The sequence below is a fragment of the Salvelinus namaycush genome, chromosome 6 (genome assembly GCF_016432855.1).
Source record: "Salvelinus namaycush isolate Seneca chromosome 6, SaNama_1.0, whole genome shotgun sequence".
In the NCBI taxonomy this organism is placed as follows: domain Eukaryota; kingdom Metazoa; phylum Chordata; class Actinopteri; order Salmoniformes; family Salmonidae; genus Salvelinus; species Salvelinus namaycush.
In genome coordinates this window covers 49,162,638-49,188,238 of record NC_052312.1, presented here as the reverse complement: position 1 = coordinate 49,188,238, position 25,601 = coordinate 49,162,638, and the positions used below count along the sequence as shown (strand labels likewise).

General features: G+C 47.3%; 1 protein-coding gene across 2 annotated transcripts in view; it reads left to right on the top strand.

Annotated features, from left to right (window-relative positions):
- The window catches only part of zdhhc17 (zinc finger DHHC-type palmitoyltransferase 17), a 52,105-nt gene extending 27,992 nt beyond the window's left edge, over nt 1-24,113 (top strand). The window contains exons 5-17 of one of the 2 annotated variants that reach the window (XR_005477160.1): nt 653-797; nt 1,326-1,390; nt 3,271-3,433; nt 4,273-4,398; nt 6,314-6,456; nt 7,699-7,799; nt 14,929-15,053; nt 16,263-16,325; nt 16,425-16,518; nt 17,177-17,260; nt 22,129-22,330; nt 22,527-22,621; nt 23,220-23,334. Coding sequence is in view for 1 of the 2 variants with exons in the window: in XM_038996779.1 (XP_038852707.1) it covers nt 653-797; nt 1,326-1,390; nt 3,271-3,433; nt 4,273-4,398; nt 6,314-6,456; nt 7,699-7,799; nt 14,929-15,053; nt 16,263-16,325; nt 16,425-16,518; nt 17,177-17,260; nt 22,129-22,286; nt 22,527-22,621; nt 23,220-23,358 (1,501 nt within the window). In the remaining variant the exon portion in view is untranslated. Of the gene's footprint in view, nt 1-652; nt 798-1,325; nt 1,391-3,270; nt 3,434-4,272; nt 4,399-6,313; nt 6,457-7,698; nt 7,800-14,928; nt 15,054-16,262; nt 16,326-16,424; nt 16,519-17,176; nt 17,261-22,128; nt 22,331-22,526; nt 22,622-23,219 lie in introns of both variants that reach the window. The other variant, XM_038996779.1, reaches the window with a different exon arrangement.
- The last annotated feature ends 1,488 nt before the right edge of the window (nt 24,114-25,601 follow it).

Here is a 25,601-nt window from a genome sequence, read left to right as displayed (position 1 = left end):
GATCAGCAGGGGGCCGCCATTCCTAGCCGGGGGCCCCATACCTAGCCAGGCCTCACGGCTTTGTCAGCAGCCCTCCCCTCCCTGCTAGTGACCTTTCACAGTAGATAGGAGCTGAGCCCATCTGTCGGATCACTGACACTTTTTATATGCGGTTTATGTTTAGTATTGTGAATATAAGGACTTAATTACAATGTTGTTGAGGATTGTGTTTGGTTAAGTATCTAGTGCATCAATCTTCTTATTAAACCATCTCTCAATTGGATGTGATATCTACGTTTCATTTATATTATATTGTAGTCATCTAGCAGACACTCTTATCCAGAGCGACTTACAGGAGCATTTAGGGTGCCTTGCTCAAGGGCACATCGACAGACTTCACCTAGTCAGCTCGGGGATTCAAACCGTTTCCTATCTACAAAACCCCCAGAGACTTTACATTTAGTTATTATTGGTGCAGTCTGTCATGTCCATTCCTGCTGTTAATAATGGGGTGTTATTAAGGGGGGTTGGCTAGTTTCTTCTGTGCTGCAGATGAAAGTTAGATTGATCCTTTAAACAAAACGAAATCCAGAAACATGTCTAAATGCTAATATCATGCAATACCAGTTAGTTCTTGTGCTCATCAACATAATCATGTTGTGTGTGTCCACAGACAGGGCCACCTCTCCATGGTGGTGCAGCTGCTGAAGTATGGGTCCGACCCCTCGCTCATCGACGGAGAGGGCTGCAGCTGTGTCCACCTGGCTGCCCAGTTCGGACACACCTCCATCGTGGCCTACCTCATCGCCAAGGGACAGGTACGTCCCAATTGCAAATTAGCCCCTAACCCCTACTTCCTGTGTACTTGTGTAGATCTGAGAGGCTTTGATAGGTGTAAGCAATATTGTGAAAATTCTGCTTAGCCTATTAGAGGGCATTGTGGAGATATTACCATATTTCTTAAACCTCTGAAATCCTCTCAGATCTCCACAAGATTAGGGGTTAGGCAGCGTGCGTCCATTAGATTTACTGTGACGTCACCCGTGTGTTATATTTATTCTGATCGCACCAGAACTGAAACAGTTTTTTATTTTAAAGCTTTTCTCGCTCATTCAAAGTACAGGAGTTGTTGTCGGCCACCAGGGGGCGTTGTTTAATTCGTTTTCCACCACCAGGGGGTGTTGTTTCATTAGTTTTCGACACCTGCATTCCACATTGTCAGCCCTGCCAGGTTTTTCCTGGATCTGTTCAGTAGCTCAAACATCTTCAAAGATGCACAGTGTCGGTCTTCTCTCTGTTTATTGGGGGTTTGTGACCATGTGCTCTTTCTCCCTCTCCTCCTATAGGATGTGGACATGATGGATCAGAATGGAATGACTCCCTTGATGTGGGCAGCTTACAGGACACACAGGTGTGTGTCTCTGTGTGTGCCATGCGTTCACCCATATCCTACATACGTCCTAGCCTTGCCCCATCTAGCCCTGATACAACAAGTTAATTTAAACACACACAGCAGTCACACAAACTGAAATCCATGCCCATTTAGAAATGGAATGCCCATCTAGATGCTCAACATTTAGAAATGGAATGCCCATCTAGATACTCAACATTTAGAAATGGAATGCCCATCTAGATGCTCAACATTTAGAAATGGAAAGCCCATCTTGATGCTCAACATTTAGAAATGGAATGCCCATCTAGATGCTCAACATTTAGAAATGGAATGCCCATCTAGATACGCAACATTTAGAAATGGAATGCCCATCTAGATGCTCAACATTTAGAAATGGAATGCGCAACATTTAGAAATGGAATGCCCATCTAGATACGCAACATTTAGAAATGGAATGCCCATCTAGATACGGAACATTTAGAAATGGAATGCCCATCTAGATACGCAACATTTAGAAATGAAATGCCCATCTAGATACTCAACATTTAGAAATGGAATGCCCATCTAGATACGCAACATTTAGAAATGGAATGCCCATCTAGATGCTCAACATTTAGAAATGGAATGCCCATCTAGATGCTCAACATTTAGAAATGGAATGCCCATCTAGATGCTCAACATTTAGAAATGGAATGCCCATCTAGATGCTCAACATTTAGAAATGGAATGCCCATCTAGATGCTCAACATTTAGAAATGGAATGCCCATCTAGATGCTCAACATTTGGAAATGGAATGCCCATCTAGATGCTCAACATTTAGAAATGGAATGCCCATCTAGATGCTCAAGATTTAGAAATGGAATGCCCATCTAGATGCTCAAGATTTAGAAATGGAATGCCCATCTAGATGCTCAACATTTAGAAATGGAATGCCCATCTAGATGCTCAACATTTAGAAATGGAATGCCCATCTAGATACGCAACATTTAGAAATGGAATGCCCATCTAGATGCTCAACATTTAGAAATGGAATGCCCATCTTGATGCTCAACATTTAGAAATGGAATGCCCATCTAGATACGCAACATTTAGAAATGGAATGCCCATCTAGATACGCAACATTTAGAAATGGAATGCCCATCTAGATGCTCAACATTTAGAAATGGAATGCCCATCTAGATGCTCAACATTTAGAAATGGAATGCCCATCTAGATGCTCAACATTTAGAAATGGAATGCCCATCTAGATGCTCAACATTTAGAAATGGAATGCCCATCTAGATGCTCAACATTTAGAAATGGAATGCCCATCTAGATACGCAACATTTAGAAATGGAATGCCCATCTAGATGCTCAACATTTAGAAATGGAATGCCCATCTTGATGCTCAACATTTAGAAATGGAATGCCCATCTAGATACGCAACATTTAGAAATGGAATGCCCATCTAGATGCTCAACATTTAGAAATGGAATGCCCATCTAGATGCTCAACATTTAGAAATGGAATGCCCATCTAGATACGCAACATTTAGAAATGGAATGCCCATCTAGATGCTCAACATTTAGAAATGGAATGCCCATCTTGATGCTCAACATTTAGAAATGGAATGCCCATCTAGATGCTCAACATTTAGAAATGGAATGCCCATCTAGATGCTCAACATTTAGAAATGGAATGCCTATCTAGATGCTCAACATTTAGAAATGGATAATAGACAGATAAGAGACTGATACTAAAAGCACAAAGAAGAATGTGCAGTGGGCTAATACTTAAATAGCCACTAAACTTCAACTGTGTCGTTAATTAGAGCACATTGAACTATGACCCGGTGACTCTCATAAATAAACCATAAAGGCTTTGCACATGAACTTTGAACTCTGTCCCGTCCTAACAGCGTGGACCCCACCCGGCTACTGCTGACCTTCAACGTGTCGGTCAACCTGGGTGACAAGTACCACAAAAACACGGCTCTGCACTGGGCCGTGCTGGCCGGCAACACTACAGTCATCACCCTGCTGCTGGACTCCAACTCCAATGTGGACGCACAGAACATCAAGGTGAGGGGGCTGTGCAGCTGATCTTGGGCCAGCTTTGTATCTCCCCCCCTAATTGTTAAGTTTAGGATTGAGGGAGGAGAAGCTGATCCTAGATCTGTACCTACTGAGAAATGTCACTCCAGAGCCAAGGTATGTTACTGAAGGCCCAAATGTCTCCTACTAACCTCTGACCTGTAGCACATGCTTGTATCTGGTTTCCTTTAATAGCTGTCCTGTATCTGGTTACCTTTTAATAGCTGTCCTGTATCTGGTTACCTTTTAATAGCTGTCCTGTATCTGGTTACCTTTTAATAGCTGTCCTGTATCTGGTTACCTTTAATAGCTGTCCTGTATCTGGTTACCTTTAATAGCTGTCCTGTATCTGGTTACCTTTAATAGCTGTCCTGTATCTGGTTACCCTTTAATAGTTGTCTTGACAGAACTTGAAAGGTGAAGCATTATTATCCAGGGTGGCCAATTAGAATACCCAGATCACCACCAGTGTTTAGTGTCCATCCTATGGTCTTGCTCCTATCCTACTGTTTAGTGTCCATCCAATTCTCCTATCCCACTGTTTAGTGTCCATCCTTTCTCCTATCCTACTGTTTAGTGTCCATCCAATTCTCCTATCCTACTGTTTAGTGTCCATCCAATTCTCCTATCCTACTGTTTAGTGTCCATCCAATTCTCCTATCCTACTGTTTAGTGTCCATCCTTTGTTTCTGTGTCCTCAGATGTCCTATGATCTGGTACTACCTAGCTGTCTGAATCAGGCTCTCTCTGTGTTGGATTGTTACCGTGGTGATTAGCTGGTTGTTACCGTGGTGATCCTCTGGCTGTATTCCTTTGTATTCTTCCAGGGTGAGACGCCGCTGGACCTGGCCAAGCAGAGGAAAAACGTGTGGATGGTCAACCATTTACAGGAGGCTCGGCAGGCCAAGGGTTACGACAGTCCTGGCTACCTGAAGAAGCTGAAGATGGACAAGGTAGAGATCAGGGAGGAGACTGACGCACTCACTCAGACACACACACACATACACTTATTCGCGTAAGCATGCAAGGCTATGTGTAACGCCACCATTGTCCCACTCTGTCTCTAAAAAGCCTTCCGCCACCTGTCTTTCCGGCCAGCAATCCCAGACCCTAAAAAGAGCACCTTCAGGCCTAGTTGCTGCCCTGTTGTTGACGTGAGACAGACAGACCAAAGCTAACACTCTATTCAGACCTTCCCTGTCCTCTATGTCTTGAAGTAATTGCCCATCCAAGGTAGTGATTTCTTGGAGTCTGAGGAATCCAGCTGTTTGTCTGCACGGACAGACCTGAGGATTGTGTCAAGACCCTAATGAAAGGTGAATTTGCCCCTAGACGGTGAACTTGGGTCAGATCAGCATTTTCTCCACTAATAGTTAAGGTTGGGTTTGGAGGAATGGAAGCTGATCCTAGATCTGTACTTCACCCCAGAGCCCTAGTCAGTCTCTCCAAGTCAAGTGATCTAACCACCCCTGCTCGTTGGGACAGGAAGAGCACATAGCACCAATTAGTTACGCTTGTATCTTGTGTTTTTCAAAGTTTTGCTTCTTGACTTTGCATTTCTGTTGTCTTTCAAATTCATACGCTGTCGCACTGGATTGTGTAGGTTGTCAAGGTACATCTTTAGATGGCACTCCATAGAGAGGCCCCATCAGCTACTGTCACGCTATGACACTAGTCACCCAGCCACGCTATGACGCTAGTCACCCAGCCACGCTATGACGCTAGTCACCCAGCCACGCTATGACGCTAGTCACCCAGCCACGCTATGACGCTAGTCACCCAGCCACGCTATGACGCTAGTCACCCAGCCACGCTATGACGCTAGTCACCCAGCCACGCTATGACGCTAGTCACCCAGCCACGCTATGACGCTAGTCACCCAGCCACGCTATGACGCTAGTCACCCAGCCACGCTATGACGCTAGTCACCCAGCCACGCTATGACGCTAGTCACCCAGCCACACTATGACACTAGTCACCCAGCCACGCTATGACGCTAGTCACCCAGCCACGCTATGACGCTAGTCACCCAGCCACACTATGACGCTAGTCACCCAGCCACGCTATGACGCTAGTCACCCAGCCACGCTATGACGCTAGTCACCCAGCCACGCTATGACGCTAGTCACCCAGCCACGCTATGACGCTAGTCACCCAGCCACGCTATGACGCTAGTCACCCAGCCACACTATGACGCTAGTCACCCAGCCACGCTATGACGCTAGTCACCCAGCCACACTATGACGCTAGTCACCCAGCCACGCTATGACGCTAGTCACCCAGCCACGCTATGACGCTAGTCACCCAGCCACGCTATGACGCTAGTCACCCAGCCACGCTATGACGCTAGTCACCCAGCCACACTATGACACTAGTCACCCAGCCGAGCTATGACGCTAGTCACCCAGCCGAGCTATGACGCTAGTCACCCAGCCACTCTATGACACTAGTCACCCAGCCACTCTATGACGCTAGTCACCCATCCACGCTATGACGCTAGTCACCCAGCCACGCTATGACGCTAGTCACCCAGCCACACTATGACACTAGTCACCCAGCCGAGCTATGACGCTAGTCACCCAGCCGAGCTATGACGCTAGTCACCCAGCCGAGCTATGACGCTAGTCACCCAGCCGAGCTATGACGCTAGTCACCCAGCCGAGCTATGACGCTAGTCACCCAGCCGAGCTATGACGCTAGTCACCCACTAGTTACCTGTTGTATTCGGCACGTGACAAATAAAATGAGATTTGACACTATCGTTTATGTAATAAGGTGACACAGTTTACAGTGCATCCCTGCCTTCCTGTTTAACCTCTCCTCCTCCTCTTCCTCTCCTCCTTCCCTCCATCTCTGGTCCTCTCCCAGGAGTTCAGACAGAAGATCATGTTGGGGACCCCCTTCCTGGTGATCTGGCTGGTGGGCTTCATCGCTGACCTGGACATCGACTCCTGGCTCCTCAAGGGCCTCATGTACTGTGGCGTGTGGGTCACTGTGCAGTTCCTCTCCAAGTACGTCACACACACACACACACCTTTGACAGTATCTGTTGCTATCAATGTAGCCCTGTTGAGCTGTCAGCAGGTTAGGGCTGGGTTTATTTCTCTGTAAACCTGAGACATCTCAGCAGGTTAGGGCTGGGTTTATTTCTCTCTAAACCTGAGACCAGCAGGTTAGGACTGGGTTTATTTCTCTGTAAACCTGAGACCAGCAGGTTAGGGCTGGGTTTATTACTCTGTAAACCTGAGACCAGCAGGTTAGGGCTGGGTTTATTTCTCTGTAAACCTGAGACATCTCAGCAGGTTAGGGTTTATTTCTCTCTAAACCTGAGTCATCTCAGCAGGTTAGGGCTGGGTTTATTTCTCTGTAAACCTGAGACATCTCAGCAGGTTAGGGTTTATTTCTCTCTAAACCTGAGTCATCTCAGCAGGTTAGGACTGGGTTTATTTCTCTGTAAACCTGAGACATCCCAGCAGGTTAGGGCTGGGTTTATTTCTCTCTAAACCTGAGACATCTCAGCAGGTTAGGACTGGGTTTATTTCTCTCTAAACCTGAGACATCTCAGCAGGTTATGGCTGGGTTTATTTCTCTCTAAACCTGAGACATCTCAGCAGGTTAGGGGTGGGTTTATTTCTCTCTAAACCTGAGACATCTCAGCAGGTTAGGGCTGGGTTTATTTCTCTGTAAACCTGAGACATCCCAGCAGGTTAGGGCTGGGTTTATTTCTCTCTAAACCTGAGACCAGCAGGTTAGGACTGGGTTTATTTCTCTGTAAACCTGAGACATCCCAGCAGGTTAGGGCTGGGTTTATTTCTCTCTAAACCTGAGACATCTCAGCAGGTTAGGGCTGGGTTTATTTCTCTGTAAACCTGAGACATCCCAGCAGGTTAGGGCTGGGTTTATTTCTCTCTAAACCTGAGACATCCCAGCAGGTTAGGACTGGGTTTATTTCTCTCTAAAACTGAGACATCTCAGCAGGTTAGGACTGGGTTTATTTCTCTCTAAACCTGAGACATCTTAGCAGGTTAGGGCTGGGTTTATTTCTCTGTAAACCTGAGACATCTCAGCAGGTTAGGGCTGGGTTTATTTCTCTGTAAACCTGAGACATCCCAGCAGGTTAGGGCTGGGTTTATTTCTCTATCTGGTTGACTTTGATATGTAGCTCTGAGGGTTTTGTGGACTGTGAGATTTGATGTTTTTTACTGCTGAGTTCTAACAGTGATTGCCCCTCTCTCTCTCTCCCGCCTCCTCAGGTCTTTCTTTGACCACTCCATGCACAGCGCCCTGCCCCTGGGAATCTACCTGGCAACCAAGTTCTGGATGTACGTGACCTGGTTCTACTGGTTCTGGATTGATATCCTTTACAATAAGAGTCTCCTGGTTTCATTCTCATTCCAACCATGATATACAGTAAGCTGCTGTGCTGTACAAGGGCCTTTCATTCTCATTCCAACCATGATATACAGTAAGCTGCTGTGCTGTACAAGGGCCTTTCATTCTCATTCCAACCATGATATACAGTAAGCTGCTGTGCTGTACAAGGGCCTTTCGTTCTCATTCCAACCATGATATACAGTAAGCTGCTGTGCTGTACAAGGGCCTTTCGTTCTCATTCCAACCATGATATACAGTAAGCTGCTGTGCTGTACAAGGGCCTTTCCTTCTCATTCCAACCATGATATACAGTAAGCTGCTGTACTGTACAAGGGCCTTTCATTCTCATTCCAACCATGATATACAGTAAGCTGCTGTACTGTACAAGGGCCTTTCATTCTCATTCCAACCATGATATACAGTAAGCTGCTGTGCTGTACAAGGGCCTTTCATTCTCATTCCAACCATGATATACAGTAAGCTGCTGTACTGTACAAGGGCCTTTCATTCTCATTCCAACCATGATATACAGTAAGCTGCTGTGTTGTACAAGGGCCTTTCGTTCACAGCGCCACCTGGCAAGACAGCTGTGTGTGTGTCAATATTCACCTCCTAACAATCCATTTTTTCATCAAGGAGGGAGGTGACTTCTGGGAAATGATGGGTTTTGACTGAGAGCAAACGTGTAGGAATATCTCCCCTGCAGCTATTGGTCGATTAGAGTGTCAGTCAAACTGCAGCCTATTCCAAACAGACAGATGGGCTTTCCCTTCTTCCATCTGGAACCCCTCTGGTCATGATTACCCACAGTGCACTGGAGTGTGAGGCCAGCTAAAGAGCATTGGCCTGCCTCTCAGTCTACAGTGCAGAGAGCATCACAACACCCTCGAGGGCTCTTTACTATTGTGTAAACTTCTGGCCCACTAGACAATGCACATGTTTCAGTTGGCAGACTCATTATTTCTATATGCTACACACCATTGTGTTTGCGTCACAGTTTACATCTGAAGGAACTTGTGATGCAACCATACTGGTTGATTATGACAAGAGGCCGGACAATTTCTGTAGTAACTTGGATCAAAAAGTCATATCATGCCCTCCCCCCCCGGATCCTTTTCAGAGGCTTGTGAAGTTACATTGCAGTCTAATTTCTCAGACATCTAGAACTATTCCCATATAGTTCACTTCCCGTGCAAACTGCACTGAATCACGGGCGGACGGTGAGAGGTGAGGGAAACTATTGTCCTGGGTGCTCTGGGTTGAGGATGTTTCATGCATCCTGTATAAAGCCAGGCTCTTTGCATATGAATAGTCCAGTGTCCAGATAAGAGGTTGTGTCACGGAACTCGGTGTGCTTTCAGCTCTGTGTGGATGCAGTCTTTAATGAATACTGTGTGTTAAGATGTGCAGAACACTGGGTTGAGTGTGCAGCACAGCTGACTGGGTCAGACCCGATGAAGTGACTCGTGGGGTCAATGTGTTTCTGTAGCTCAAGATGGCTCCTCCAGTCGCTTTTTGGGAATGGAAAATTCCCTTACCGGGTCTGGAACTGCTAAATGCCCAATTTAAAGTCAGGAGGGTTGGTCTCTTATCTGCCTCATTTGACTGCTGATGGGAGAGGAGTGTTTCTTCAATCCATTTGCTTGTTTCCTTGGATCTGCTGCTCTGCTCCCCGTCTACCTCTCGGTCAATCACTTGTAACCTCTCCTGCTTTTTCAACAGGGGCTGTCTTGTTACTGGTTTCCCTCTGGTTAGAATTAGTCTTTCATGGGAACGTTGACCTGTGAGAGTTCACATAAAAACCACCACTATGAGTGTAGGTGAAATTCACACCTGTGCACAGGTCCTCTCTTGTGTGACGCAGCTTTGAGAGTTAATAGTCAGGTTTTTCTAGTCTCACCTCTTGCCCAACAGCCAATCTCCCATTGAGATGTCCTCTTCAATGCCTCTTATCTCTTTGTTGTAGGGCTGTTCTATCCAAAGAATATCTACGTCGACATAGTCACTGTAGCCTGTAACTCATCACATAGCCTGTACCTCATCGTGCAGCTCAGAACAGTAGACGGCTACAGCAAGGGATGACTGGATTCCTAAACGGAGGAGGGTGAAGTTGACGCTAGACGCTGATCTTGGGTCAGTTTAGCATTTTCCCCACTAATGGTTAAGATTGGGGGAGGGGAAGCTGATCCTAGATCTGTACCTCGGGCAAACTCCACCCCGGAGCGTTCACAAACTCAAGCAGTCCCCCACTCCATTCCAACTGTGCCTCTTTGGGAGGTGGATGTTATGTAACTGAGGTGGTAACCTTGCCTGAGACCTGAAGACTCGCGTTAGCTCTCTGAGTTAATGCCTTGGCTGTAGCTCAGCAGGCCAACACAGTCTTGGCTCGCGCAGTAGACCGAGGTCCGTACCTGGTTGGTCACATGTAGTCTCAATGTCTATGATTGTTGTGATCTGGGTTGAATCTGATACAGCCGCGGTTGTGCGGTAGTTTTGTGGTGGTTGTGCGGTAGTTTTGTGGTGGTTGTGCGGTAGTTTTGTGGTGGTTGGGCGGTAGTTTTGTGGTGGTTGGGCGGTAGTTTTGTGGTGGTTGGGCGGTAGTTTTGTGGTGGTTGGGCGGTAGTTTTGTGGTGGTTGGGCGGTAGTTTTGCGGTGGTTGGGCGGTAGTTTTGCGGTGGTTGGGCGGTAGTTTTGCGGTGGTTGGGCGGTAGTTTTGCGGCGGTAGTTTTGCGGCGGTGGTTTTGCGGCGGTAGTTTTGCGGTGGTGGTTGTGCGGTGGTCGTTTTGTGGTGGTTGTGCGGAAGTTTTGCGGTGGTGGTTTTGCGGTGGTAGTTTTGCGGTGGTAGTTTTGCGGTGGTGGTTTCGCGGTGGTGGTTGTGCGGTGGTCGTTTTGTGGTGGTTGTGCGGAAGTTTTGTGGTGGTTGTGCAGTAGTTTTGCGGTGGTGGTTTTGCGGTGGTGGTTTTGCGGTGTTTGGACGGTAGTTTTGTGGTGGTGCGGTAGTTTTGTGGTGGTTGTGAGGCAGCCATGCGACGTCTCTGCAATAGTAATCAGTGGAGGCGGCTTGGCTTTTGTCTAGGCTTTGTGTCTGCATTGACTTCCAGGTGTGGGCTTGGTATCTCTGGCTCTGTCTCCGCCTGGTTTTCAAAGTCTGCTACTGCAGACTGGTTATCCTTCAGAACCTGCAGTTGAAATCAGATCAAGTGTCATTGGCGGAGCCCCAAACGGTTGTCTTTTCAGCCCCGGCACGCATTTTCTTCTACATGGGACTCAAAGGAGAAACGCTTTTCTCCTTAAAGTAGTTACAAGTACTGGGTCACCCACACAGTTTTATTGTTACTGAAATAGTAGGAGACTGGGGGAGGAGGAGAGAGAGAATTATCTATTAGTAGGAGACTGGGGGAGGGGGAGAGAGTAGAAGTCTCTCTTAGTAGGAGACTGGGGGAGGGGGAGAGAGTAGAAGTCTCTATTAGTAGGAGACTGGGGGAGGAGGAGAGAGAGAATTATCTATTAGTAGGAGACTGGGGGAGGGGGAGAGAGTAGAAGTCTATTAGTAGGAGACAGGGGGAGAGAGTAGAAGTCTCTATTAGTAAGAGACTGGGGGAGGGGGAGAGAGTAGAAGTCTCTATTAGTAGGAGACTGGGGGAGGGGGAGAGAGAAGTCTCTATTAGTAGGAGACAGGGGGAGAGAGTAGAAGTCTCTATTAGTAGGAGACAGGGGGAGAGAGTAGAAGTCTCTATTAGTAGGAGACTGGGGGAGGGGGAGAGAGTAGAAGTCTCTATTTGTAGGAGACTGGGGGAGGGGGAGAGAGTAGAAGTCTCTATTAGTAGGAGACTGGGGGAGGAGGAGAGAGTAGAAGTCTCTATTAGTAGGAGACTGGGGGAGGAGGAGAGAGTAGAAGTCTCTATTAGTAGGAGACTGGGGGAGGAGGAGAGAGTAGAAGTCTCTATTAGTAGGAGACTGGGGGAGAGAGTAGAAGTCTCTATTAGTAGGAGACTGGGGGAGGAGGAGAGAGTAGAAGTCTCTATTAGTAGGAGACTGGGGGAGGAGGAGAGAGTAGAAGTCTCTATTAGTAGGAGACTGGGGGAGGGGGAGAGAGTAGAAGTCTCTATTAGTAGGAGACTGGGGGAGGAGGAGAGAGAGAATTATCTATTAGTAGGAGACTGGGGGAGGGGGAGAGAGTAGAAGTCTATTAGTAGGAGACAGGGGGAGAGAGTAGAAGTCTCTATTAGTAAGAGACTGGGGGAGGGGGAGAGAGTAGAAGTCTCTATTAGTAGGAGACTGGGGGAGGGGGAGAGAAGTCTCTATTAGTAGGAGACAGGGGGAGAGAGTAGAAGTCTCTATTAGTAGGAGACAGGGGGAGAGAGTAGAAGTCTCTATTAGTAGGAGACTGGGGGAGGGGGAGAGAGTAGAAGTCTCTATTTGTAGGAGACTGGGGGAGGGGGAGAGAGTAGAAGTCTCTATTAGTAGGAGACTGGGGGAGGAGGAGAGAGTAGAAGTCTCTATTAGTAGGAGACTGGGGGAGGAGGAGAGAGTAGAAGTCTCTATTAGTAGGAGACTGGGGGAGGAGGAGAGAGTAGAAGTCTCTATTAGTAGGAGACTGGGGGAGAGAGTAGAAGTCTCTATTAGTAGGAGACTGGGGGAGGAGGAGAGAGTAGAAGTCTCTATTAGTAGGAGACTGGGGGAGGAGGAGAGAGTAGAAGTCTCTATTAGTAGGAGACTGGGGGAGGGGGAGAGAGTAGAAGTCAAGCATGAATCTGGTCATTGTTGTCTCTAGTGGCATGACAAGATGGATTCCTCCACTGAGCTGGTCCTGTGATGTGCTCTTTTAGGAGCACCTTCAGTCTTCAGCCAGGCCATGATGACTTGCAGTCAGAGGAGAGGCGGTGAGGAAAAACAGACATTTCAGTGACACCCTGACTGCGCCACACTGTATAGAGGTATAGGGGGAAGTTGCCCCTAGACGCTGATCTCGAGTCAGTTTTGAATTTTCCATATTAGTGGTTAAGGTTAGGATTGTGGGAGGGACAGCTGTACCTAGATCTGTACCTAGGAGAAATTTCACCCCGGAGCTGTATGGACACTGTCAACACCATTAGTCTCCTTAAATCAGCATGCTTCATAAATGCTTGGCGTGACCCTTTTGTTTGACCCATCTTGTGTAATACCATCTTGTGTAATACCCCTTCTCCTAAGCCATTCCAAAGACTAATAGCTGCTACGGGGAGAGCGTACACAGCAAGGCCTCAAGGGAAACATTGAAGCGTCGTCCATATGAGAATCTCCATCGATCACTGTAAGAATTACCAGCTCCGTGCCGACAGTATCACGGCCCATTGATTTAGTGAGGCAATAAGGACTTCCATGCATGAATCCCAAGTGTCACCCTGTTCCCTTTATCGTGCACTACTTTATATGGAAATTCACTATGTTCCTCTATACTATATGGGGAATAATAGGGTTCCATTTGGGATGCAGCCCCACGTAGTTAATTTGGAGTGTTTATCTTATGAAGTAGCTAGATAGACCTACAGAGGAAGAGGTAATTAAAGCATCCAGACTTTTGGTGATAATTATACAGATCTATGACCTCATTCAGCCTTTAGAGACTGAAAGCGCTGTGGAGTATGGCTGAGAACCAAATGGCACCATATTTCCTATGTAGGGCTCTGGGGGGGCATAGGGCTCTGAGTTTCCTTCCTGGAATCTAGTTGTTTGTCATGCCGTGACTTCACTCCACCCCCACTATAATTGAGGAAATCCTTCTTTACATTACCAGCCCACAGATGTCCTTGTGTCCCACTAACTCCCCCCCCCCCCCCCCCCCCCACACACACATTAGATGGTCATACAGACTTGAAACAGCTCTTGTGGACACAATAATTAATGACGTCAAGCCAACTCCATAATCTAAAGTTGATTTAGTCAGTCAATCAGATATGTTTCTCTCGTGTATGGAATCACATTCTAACTCCACACTGTGGGAGGTGTGTTCATGTGTGGTTAAAATGCACAGAGAAATGCCAGTAGACCTTGGGTGTAGGCATTTCCTCAATACAGGAATACATTCTATGCAAATACAATTCTGAAGTTGTAATTCCTAAGGAGGTTTATGGGATTCTTTTCATTTGTAGTTCCTAATTAAATGACTACAGGCCCTGTGAAGAGTAAACTTGGGTTCTAGATACAAGAGATTGTATGGATCAACATTGGCATTTTAGGGTTAAGCCTGACCACTCCCTTAGGTTAGACTCACTCCGTTGCTTCTGTTGTATTTCCTGTGCAAATGATGACGTGCGTCTGAGAGACTCGGGACTCTGGTTGGGTGAGAGTATGAGTCAAGCTTCCACTGAGCTGCTTTCCTCATAGGCTGGAGTGGGCGGAGGGCGAGTCTTTTTGCGTCCCTAATGTCACCCTTTTCCCTTTATAGTGCACTACTTTAGACCAGGGCCCATAGGACTCCTATAGGACTCTGGTCGAAGTAGTGCACTACATAGAGAATAGGGTGCCATTTGGGACACGCCCTCTGTCTGGATGATGTCACTATGGCTAGTCAGAGCCAGCACAGTCGTCTAGGTCCAATGCAGACGTTTTAACTTTGTATCAAATCATTTCTGTGTAACAATTAAGTACCTTACTGTGATTGATTGTTTTTCAAAAAATATGTCAAAAAGAATAGATAGCGTCATAACAAATATTAATTTCTCGAGCAAGAATTTTGTTAGGACTGTCTGGGAGCAGTCTGAGTAGGGAAAACTGAAAACTAGCTGTTATTGGCAAAGAGGTGTGGAACTCTTTTTTTTTATTGGTCTATTGCCCAAGTTACCACCTTTTGGTGTTACCAGGCAGGCCAAAACGCCATCCCACCAAAGCAGGCTGAAGTTTCAGTCTTTTCAAACAGCCCTTCCACTATAAGGGCATTATCATCATTTTCACAGTATTATTCAACCTCATAGTGTGGAAGTATATAAAAAGCATTTTCTGTCTGACCTTGTCCAGACTCCTGACAGGATGTGAAACCAATATATCATTGTGTTATTTGGGTGAACTATCCCTTTAAGAGCTGTAGTCACCTTTCAGCCAATCAGCCGTCCTCCTTAACTCCTCTGTACATCTCCCGTTTGCCACCGTCCACCTGCCTTTCCTCCTGAACAGTGTCTGTCTGTTCTACAACTTCGGCAAGTCCTGGAAATCAGACCCCGGGATCATCAAAGCCTCAGAGGAGCAGAAGAAAAAGGTAAATGCTGGTACTACCCATGACGCTGGCACTACCCATGACGCTGGCACTACCCATGACGCTGGCACTACCCATGACGCTGGCACTACCCATCATGCCGATACTACTACCCAACACACCACCATTTTGTTTTGAAATGGCAAGTAGTTTAGGGTGAGGTTGCCCATAGACACTGATCTTGGGTCAGTTTAACCTTTTTCCAACTGATGGTTCATGTTGGGGAAGCTGATCCTAGATCTGTACCTCAGGGAAACTTCAGCCCCGGAGCATGGAAAGTGCATGAGTTGAGAATTTGATTAGAGAGCTAGGCACATTGCACCATATTTTTTTAACGAATCAAAAGTAGTACACTATATAGGGAATAGGATGCAATTTGTGGCACACAATGTTCAACCCAGTGGCCCAGTGCTAGAGGCTTCCACTCTCTCTCCCCACAGTGGCCCAGTGCTAGAGGCTTCCACTCTCTCCCCACAGCTCTGGGAGTCGTCTCTCTTTAGCACACACTGTTCAACCCAGTGGCCCAGTGCTAGAGGCTTCCACTCTCTCCCCACAGCTCTGGGAGTCGTCTCTCTTTAGCACACACTGATGGACAATAGTATGGTCTCCAGCTCTACTGACCCCAGCTCAATCCTCATTGTGTGGGTTTGATGAGAGGGCTAAAAATAGCCCCCATCGTTAGTGCTCTGTAGTGTTAACCAGAGCCTGGTCCACTGGTCTGGGCTGCTGCCTCAGAAGCCTGCTGGTTAATTCGTAGTTCATACAGCCAGTTCTCCTTCCTTGCTCTCAAGAGGGTAGCTAGCTAGTCGTGTTCCCTCTGCAGTCTTCTCATTCCCTCATTCCCAAGGTTCCTTCTGCTCCCATGACCCCACTCTATCAGATACACATTTCATTTCAAAGTTAAATGGCAAAAAAACAATCTCAATTTCGCTCACAGATAGCATTTGCCTGGTTCCAGATCTGTTTGTTCTCTTGCCAATTCCATTGCTATCCTTGTTTGGCATGACAATGAATGACAGGGAGTTATAGCACAAACCGAGACTGGCACTCAGGCTAAGATGCTCTTGTCCTTTAACTGGCCCTTGCACTGCAGCTGCCATACAAATAGAATTTGATTTGATATATTGCAAATTCTTTCTTTCCACCTCTCTCCCTCTCACGTCTCTCTCTCACCCTCACGTCTCTCTCTCACTCTCACCTCTCTCTCTCCAGACTATTGTTGAACTGGCGGAGACGGGCAGCCTGGATCTCAGCATATTCTGCAGTACTTGTTTGGTAAAGAAATTACTTAATTTTATTATGTCCTGATGTGTTTTTCATGGTTTGGGTTTAACTTTGTCATTCTGTCAAGCCTCAATGTATTTGTCCAAACAGATACGGAAGCCCATCCGGTCCAAACACTGTGCTGTGTGCAACCGCTGTATCGCCAAGTTCGACCACCACTGCCCTTGGGTGGGCAACTGTGTCGGTATGTGTAACACCAGCGGAAGTATTTAGCTTAGCAACAACCTATTCATTGCCCAGCAACTGGAGTTAGTGCAGCTGATTGTCATTTATGTCCACAGAATTCCAGCCTAAGAAGCAGCACATGGTTCTGTAAGAACAATAAACAAGCTGACACATGAATTCATTAGCTGTTCTGGCAGAATATAGAAAGGTGTGTGTGTGTTTAGCCGTGAAGCAGCAGCTGCCTGTTTTTCCCTCGACTGTTTGAACTTCCAGACAGATGGCCTCATGAACAGCTGACATGTGTCCAGACATGTCTGCCTGTAAACTTTGAGATGGAAGGGGGTCCTAAAGTGTCCATGCTGTCCCCTAAGAGCCAGACAGGATGGAGCTTGCCTTTTAGACAGGCAGCGACGTAGACGCGCTACAAGTTACTCCCTAGAGGTCCTCAGTGTGTTGGCCAGGTGTCCTCCCCCCTTCACATCCTTTAGTCCAAACAGTGACTGGCAGCAGCCCCACACACCTGGTCATGTATCTGAGTATGACCCAACGAGCCATCTGACAACTAATTGGCCTCCTTCAATCCTACTGTACTGTCTTTCTCCTCCTCTCTCTCTCTGAGGGACCAGACAGATGAGGCTTAACTCCCCCTCTCACTTTTGTCATTGTGCTGTCAACAGGAAGTGGGAATCACCGCTACTTCATGGGATACCTGTTCTTCCTGCTCTGCATGATCAGCTGGATGATCTACGGCTGTATCTGCTGTGAGTGGAACACCCCAACCCACCACACCTCATTCTAGTTACACCACCCCACCACACCTCATTCTAGTTACACCACCCCACCACACCTCGTTCCAGTTACACCACCCCACCACACCTCGTTCTAGTTACACCAACCCACCACACCTCGTTCCAGTTACACCACCCCACCACACCTCATTCTAGTTACACCACCCCACCACACCTCGTTCTAGTTACACCACCCCACCACACCTCGTTCCAGTTACACCACCCCACCACACCTCGTTCTAGTTACACCAACCCACCACACCTCGTTCTAGTTACACCAACCCACCACACCTCATTCTAGTTACACCACCCCACCACACCTCATTCTAGTTACACCAACCCACCACACCTCATTCTAGTTACACCAACCCACCACACCTCATTCTAGTTACACCACCACACCTCATTCTAGTTACACCACCACACCTCATTCTAGTTACACCACCCCACCACACCTCGTTCCAGTTACACCACCCTACCACACCTCGTTCTAGTTACACCACCCCACCACACCTCGTTCTAGTTACACCACCCCACCACACCTCGTTCTAGTTACACCACCCCACCACACCTCGTTCTAGTTACACCACCCCACCACACCTCGTTCTAGTTACACCAACCCACCACACCTCGTTCTAGTTACACCAACCCACCACACCTCGTTCTAGTTACACCAACCCACCACACCTCATTCTAGTTACACCAACCCACCACACCTCATTCTAGTTACACCAACCCACCACACCTCATTCTAGTTACACCACCCCACCACACCTCATTCTAGTTACACCAACCCACCACACCTCATTCTAGTTACACCACCACACCTCATTCTAGTTACACCACCACACCTCATTCTAGTTACACCACCACACCTCATTCTAGTTACACCACCCCACCACACCTCGTTCCAGTTACACCACCCTACCACACCTCGTTCTAGTTACACCACCCCACCACACCTCGTTCTAGTTACACCACCCCACCACACCTCGTTCTAGTTACACCACCCCACCACACCTCGTTCTAGTTACACCACCCCACCACACCACCCCACCACACCTCGTTCTAGTTACACCACCCCACCACACCTCGTTCTAGTTACACCACCCCACCACACCTCATTCTAGTTACACCAACCCACCACACCTCATTCTAGTTACACCAACCCACCACACCTCATTCTAGTTACACCACCCCACCACACCTCATTCTAGTTACACCAACCCACCACACCTCATTCTAGTTACACCAACCCACCACACCTCTCATTCTAGTTACACCAACCCACCACACCTCTCATTCTAGTTACACCAACCCACCACACCTCTCATTCTAGTTACACCAACCCACCACACCTCTCATTCTAGTTACACCAACCCACCACACCTCTCATTCTAGTTACACCACCCCACCACACCTCTCATTCTAGTTATACCCCAACCCACCACACCTCTCATTCTAGTTACACCACCCCACCACACCTCTCATTCTAGTTACACCACCACACCTCTCATTCTAGTTACACCAACCCACCACACCTCATTCTAGTTACACCAACCCACCACACCTCATTCTAGTTACACCACCACACCACACCTCATTCTAGTTACACCACCCCACCACACCTCATTCTAGTTACACCAACCCACCACACCTCATTCTAGTTACACCAACCCACCACACCTCATTCTAGTTACACCAACCCACCACACCTCTCATTCTAGTTACACCAACCCACCACACCTCATTCTAGTTACACCAACCCACCACACCTCGTTCTAGTTACACCACCCCACCACACTCATTCTAGTTACACCACCTCACCACACCTCATTCTAGTTACACCAACCCACCACACCTCATTCTAGTTACACCAACCCACCACACCTCATTCTAGTTACACCACCCCACCACACTCATTCTAGTTACACCACCTCACCACACCTCATTCTAGTTACACCACCTCACCACACCTCATTCTAGTTACACCACCCCACCACACCTCATTCTAGTTACACCACCCCACCACACCTCATTCTAGTTACACCAACCCACCACACCTCATTCTAGTTACACCACCCCACCACACCTCATTCTAGTTACACCACCTCACCACACCTCATTCTAGTTACACCACCCCACCACACCTCATTCTAGTTACACCACCCCACCACACCTCATTCTAGTTACACCACCCCACCACACCTCATTCTAGTTACACCAACCCACCACACCTCATTCTAGTTACACCACCCCACCACACCTCATTCTAGTTACACCACCCCACCACACCTCTCATTCTAGTTACACCAACCCAACCCACCACACCTCTCATTCTAGTTACACCAACCCAACCCACCACACCTCATTCTAGTTACACCAACCCAACCCACCACACCTCGTTCTAGTTACACCAACCCACCACACCTCGTTCTAGTTACACCAACCCACCACACCTCAATCTAGTTACACCACCTCACCACACCTCATTCTAGTTACACCACCTCACCACACCTCATTCTAGTTACACCACCCCACCACACCTCATTCTAGTTACACCAACCCACCACACCTCATTCTAGTTACACCAACCCACCACACCTCATTCTAGTTACACCACCCCACCACACTCATTCTAGTTACACCACCCCACCACACCTCATTCTAGTTACACCAACCCACCACACCTCATTCTAGTTACACCAACCCACCACACCTCATTCTAGTTACACCACCCCACCACACCTCATTCTAGTTACACCACCTCACCACACCTCATTCTAGTTACACCACCCCACCACACCTCATTCTAGTTACACCAACCCACCACACCTCATTCTAGTTACACCACCCCACCACACCTCATTCTAGTTACACCAACCCACCACACCTCATTCTAGTTACACCAACCCACCACACCTCATTCTAGTTACACCAACCCACCACACCTCATTCTAGTTACACCAACCCACCACACCTCATTCTAGTTACACCACCCCACCACACTCATTCTAGTTACACCACCCCACCACACCTCATTCTAGTTACACCAACCCACCACACCTCATTCTAGTTACACCAACCCACCACACCTCATTCTAGTTACACCACCCCACCACACCTCATTCTAGTTACACCAACCCACCACACCTCATTCTAGTTACACCAACCCACCACACCTCATTCTAGTTACACCACCCCACCACACCTCATTCTAGTTACACCACCTCACCACACCTCATTCTAGTTACACCACCCCACCACACCTCATTCTAGTTACACCAACCCACCACACCTCATTCTAGTTACACCACCCCACCACACCTCATTCTAGTTACACCAACCCACCACACCTCATTCTAGTTACACCAACCCACCACACCTCATTCTAGTTACACCAACCCACCACACCTCATTCTAGTTACACCACCCCACCACACCTCATTCTTGTTACACCACCCCACCACACCTCATTCTAGTTACACCACCCCACCACGCCTCTCGTTCTAGTTACACCACCCCACCACACACCTCGTTCTAGTTACACCACCCCACCACACACCTCGTTCTAGTTACACCACCCCACCACACACCTCGTTCTAGTTACACCACCCCACCACACACCTCTCGTTCTAGTTACACCACCCCACCACACACCTCTCGTTCTAGTTACACCACCCCACCACACCTCTCGTTCTAGTTACACCACCCCACCACACCTCTCGTTCTAGTTACACCACCCCACCACACACCTCGTTCTAGTTACACCACCCCACCACACCTCTCGTTCTAGTTACACCACCCCACCACACCTCTCGTTCTAGTTACACCACCCCACCACACCTCTCGTTCTAGTTACACCACCCACCACACCTCTCGTTCTAGTTACACCACCCCACCACACCTCTCGTTCTAGTTACACCACCCCACCACACCTCTCGTTCTAGTTACACCACCCCACCACACCTCTCGTTCTAGTTACACCACCCCACCACACCTCTCGTTCTAGTTACACCACCCCACCACACCTCTCGTTCTAGTTACACCACCCCACCACACCTCTCGTTCTAGTTACACCACCCCACCACACCTCTCGTTCTAGTTACACACCATGATTTCTTTATGTAATTCTACAGCTGTAAACAACCTAGCTTTATACAGGATGTTTGGCTGCACCACTGCCCAGTCATGTGAAATCCATAGATTAGGCCTTTATGAATGTATTTCCATTGACTGATTCCCTTCTATGAACTGGAACTCAGTCAAATCTTTGAAATTGTTAGATAACAACATAACATCTCTATTGGTTATGGTACACCACATTTTGGTTACTTTAATTTGTCCATTAATCCAGTTATTAGTGCAGTTATTTCATTTCTATAAACGTGTAGTATAACCCTTTCATAGGTTGTCTATGTAATCACTCATACACTTGTCAATCAGACTGCAGGATCAGGTTTAATCGTCAGTCCTACTCTATCACCCTGGGGTTCTTCCCTAACCTCTCTGCCCCTCTACCCAGACTGGAGGATCAGGTTTAGTCGTCAGTCCTACTCTATCACCCTGGGGTTCTTCCCTAACCTCTCTGTCCCTCTACCCAGACTGGAGGATCAGGTTTAGTCGTCAGTCCTACTCTATCACCCTGGGGTTCTTCCCTAACCTCTCTGTCCCTCTACCCAGACTGGAGGATCAGGTTTAGTCGTCAGTCCTACTCTATCACCCTGGGGTTCTTCCCTAACCTCTCTGCCCCTCTACCCAGACTGGAGGATCAGGTTTAGTCGTCAGTCCTACTCTATCACCCTGGGGTTCTTCCCTAACCTCTCTGTCCCTCTACCCAGACTGGAGGATCCACTGCGCCACCAACTACACCAAGGATGGGTTCTGGCTGTACCTGACGCAGATCGCCTCCTGCTCCCCCTGGATGTTCTGGATGTTCCTCAACAGTGTGTTCCACTTCATGTGGGTGGCTGTGCTGATCATGTGCCAGCTCTACCAGGTTAGAGAGACCATTGATTGGTTGTTTAACCTGCATTTAGCCAGGTGAGATAAGTAAAGTAAGCCTGGTCCCAGCTAGAACAACCCGAGCCTATATCCTATTTAGAATCATAATTGTCCATGGGATGCATTTACATCCCTGACCCTCATCTTGTTGTGATGCCATAGATAGGTCCATTTTTATTTTGTACAACTATTTGTGACATTGTGTTCTACGCGTGTGTGCGCGCCCCTCTTCCAGATTGCTGGTCTGGGAATCACCACAAACGAGAGGATGAACGCCAGGAGATACAAGCACTTTAAAGTAACGGCCACTTCCATCGAGAGCCCCTTCAAGTGAGTACTAGCCCTCCCTTCAGGAGCCTCTGCCAAGCTGTGTCCTCCTACCCAGAAATACTGACCTGATCCTGGGTCAGTACAGGACAATGTTGCCTTTTAATGTTTTTTATTCCCTCAATATTGACTGTTCCAGTTATGGTAACAATGGGTACATTCTGGTGCTTACTTAAAGGGATGGTTCATCTAATCTACGGGCCCGTTTCCCAGGCAGATGAAGCCTAGTCCAGGACTAAAAAGCATTCTCAATGGAGATCTGTTGAAAGTGCTTTATAGTCCAGCACTAGGCCTAATTTGTGTCTGGGAAACAGGCCCTACATGTTTGGGTGAAATTAATGTTACCTGGGTTGTCTATGTAGGCCAGTACTGACATAATCCACGATAATCCGTTGTTTACTTTTGCTACAGGCAGTAGCTAGCATGATTTAGCATCGTCCTCCGAATTCTCGTTTGTTAATATTCCCCTGATGTTAGCAAAGCTGCACTACCTACCAAAACTTCACCTGATACACATGGTGTAGTACTTGTATCAATGGATCCCTAACACATGTAGAAGTAGTTATGATGTCAACATTTTCATTTCTCTCCCTCTCCGTAGTCATGGTTGTGTACGGAACCTCATAGACTTCTTTGAGATTCGCTGCTGTGGCCTGATCCGGCCCAAGGCGATAGACTGGACCACACAGTACACAATCGAGTACGACCAGACGTCCGGGTCGGGCTACCAGCTGGTGTAGACGAGAAGAGAGGAGAGGTGGCGCGACGGTGTCTAGAGGAGGAGGAGGGGGTTCCCCAGGGTTCAGTATCGGAGCCAGGCTGTTCTCTGGAGCACTCCCCTCAGACCTCCTTCCTCACCCATTCAGAGTGAGAAAACCAGCCAGGAACTAGCATGCTGTTACGGGACACCACCATAAGACCAACACCTACTACTAGTCTATATGAAACCACCTCCATTACTGTACCCACCACCACCTCCAAGCCCCTCCTGGGGGGGCCTTCTCCTCTGCTGGTCCCCCCTCGTCTCTCCTGCCCATGGACGGTGCACCGCTGCCAGACGCGGCAGGGAGAGAGGCAGAGGGAGGAGGAGAAAAGAGAATATAAAAAAAACTAAAATAAGGAATCTTTTTGTTTGCTGTACTCGAGTCATTATGCTGCGGTGAAGGCGGTACGGTTGACGGCAGTATCATTTTTTTCCCTTTTGGTTTATTTTCCCATTTTATTTTCTTCTGTCTTTCAGTTTTTTATTGTTGCTCAAAACTCTATTGTTCCTTTTTAGAACTGTTGTGGCTTGGGAGACTGAGGAAGGAAGGCCTTTCAAGGAAGAAGTTGGTTCTTAAGCAGGATTTGATAAGGGCTGGTTACTATGGCATAATTACGTACCGTCGTTCAAGTCTTTGCAAGTTACCCTAAGGATTGCTTAGAATTGCCAAAGTTGTTAAACTTGTCAGTACGTCATAAAATGGCATTTGCAATCGTTGGGGGGGGGGGGGGGGGGGGGGGTCTGATCCCAGTGGTCTCTTTCACAAGGTATTGAAGGTGCAGATAGGAGCGACATCCTACTTATAATGTGATGCAAGCATATTTATTTTAACTCTATTTATAGATCAAATTATGTTATAGTACCATCTTATTTTAAATTTGTTTTTTTATCAAGAAAACATCAGCTACAAATCGTATAAGGATGTCTGACATGGTGCCCTGAGAGCTTCACTAGAAAAATAGGCGCACACACACTAATATAAGAGTAGTGTTAGTGAGAGATCAACTAGAGTCATGGGAAGATGAGGCCATTCCATCCCAGACTGAATGGATGGTTCTGGGAGTTTACAAGAAAGGTTCATTCCATGTGTGTATTTTTTTGTTTGGGGGGGGGGGTCCTTTTGTTTGTTTGTCTGCCTATGACAATGCACTGATCACCTTTTTTGTTTCTGGTCTCGCCGTTACTGAAGAAATACAGGCGTACTCCCGCCGCTTCAATGTTTACCGATTGAAGGAGCTCGGGCCCAATGAGAGAAAAAAGGTATATAGCCCGAGACCTGCCCCTTCTTCTGGGTTCTCATCTGTTATTGGTCATTACATTTCCCGCTAGCAGTCTCTACGCAGCGGCAGCGCAAGGACGGACTGAAATGTAAAATATGTCCATCTGTACATAAACAATCTAGTTTTCTTGGTGAGTGATTTTATCAGTTGAAGCTGCTCCTTTTTAAACGTTGATTTCATCCAACCAAATGGAAAAGAACTCCCCGATTATAATCCAATTGTATGACTGTAGCTTTTAGTGATGTCCGACACTGCTGTCTAAAGGCATTTTAACCCTGCAAACTACACTGCATGTGTGATGCTTGGACATTGGGCTGTCGCCATACTGTTGACTCACCCCCCCGCCCCTCGTCATCCAAGCTGCCCAGTGATAGCCATGTGTCTGTATATAGTGAATGTTCAGTATTTACAAGTACTTTCTTCGGTATGTTTGCTTTTGTTTTTTTAATCCAGTGTGTATCTTTAGTGCAAGTCCTCCTTCTCGGTCTGCAGGCACCAGATATCAAGTCTGGTCCAGCCTGCCGTAGTGTAATATTGAAATGTTCCATGCTGGGGGTTGGATTATACTCCAAGTAAAGGTTTTTTCTATGTCATATTGCTGGGTTTGTTACACCACTGGATGTACAAGTTGTAAAGCAAGATGCAAGAGAAATAATGACAGTATTTTTTTCTAAACTGAAATCATGCGTGTCATCGTACGCTGTAATCCAGGATAACATTGAGAGGTATGAAGCATGGGTTTAGACATCGCATCGTTGTTTCTATCCCCTTATGACGTAAGAGCACGGGACGCACCATTGAGGTGATCTCCATTTTCTACTTTTATCAGTTGGCAAACTGCCACCGTATAAACACCAAGGTTGGCTATTTACCACCACCTGCAGGTATGGGCTGTTTGCCCACGAGTATAATTCATTGGTGGTGACCTGGATGGAATTAT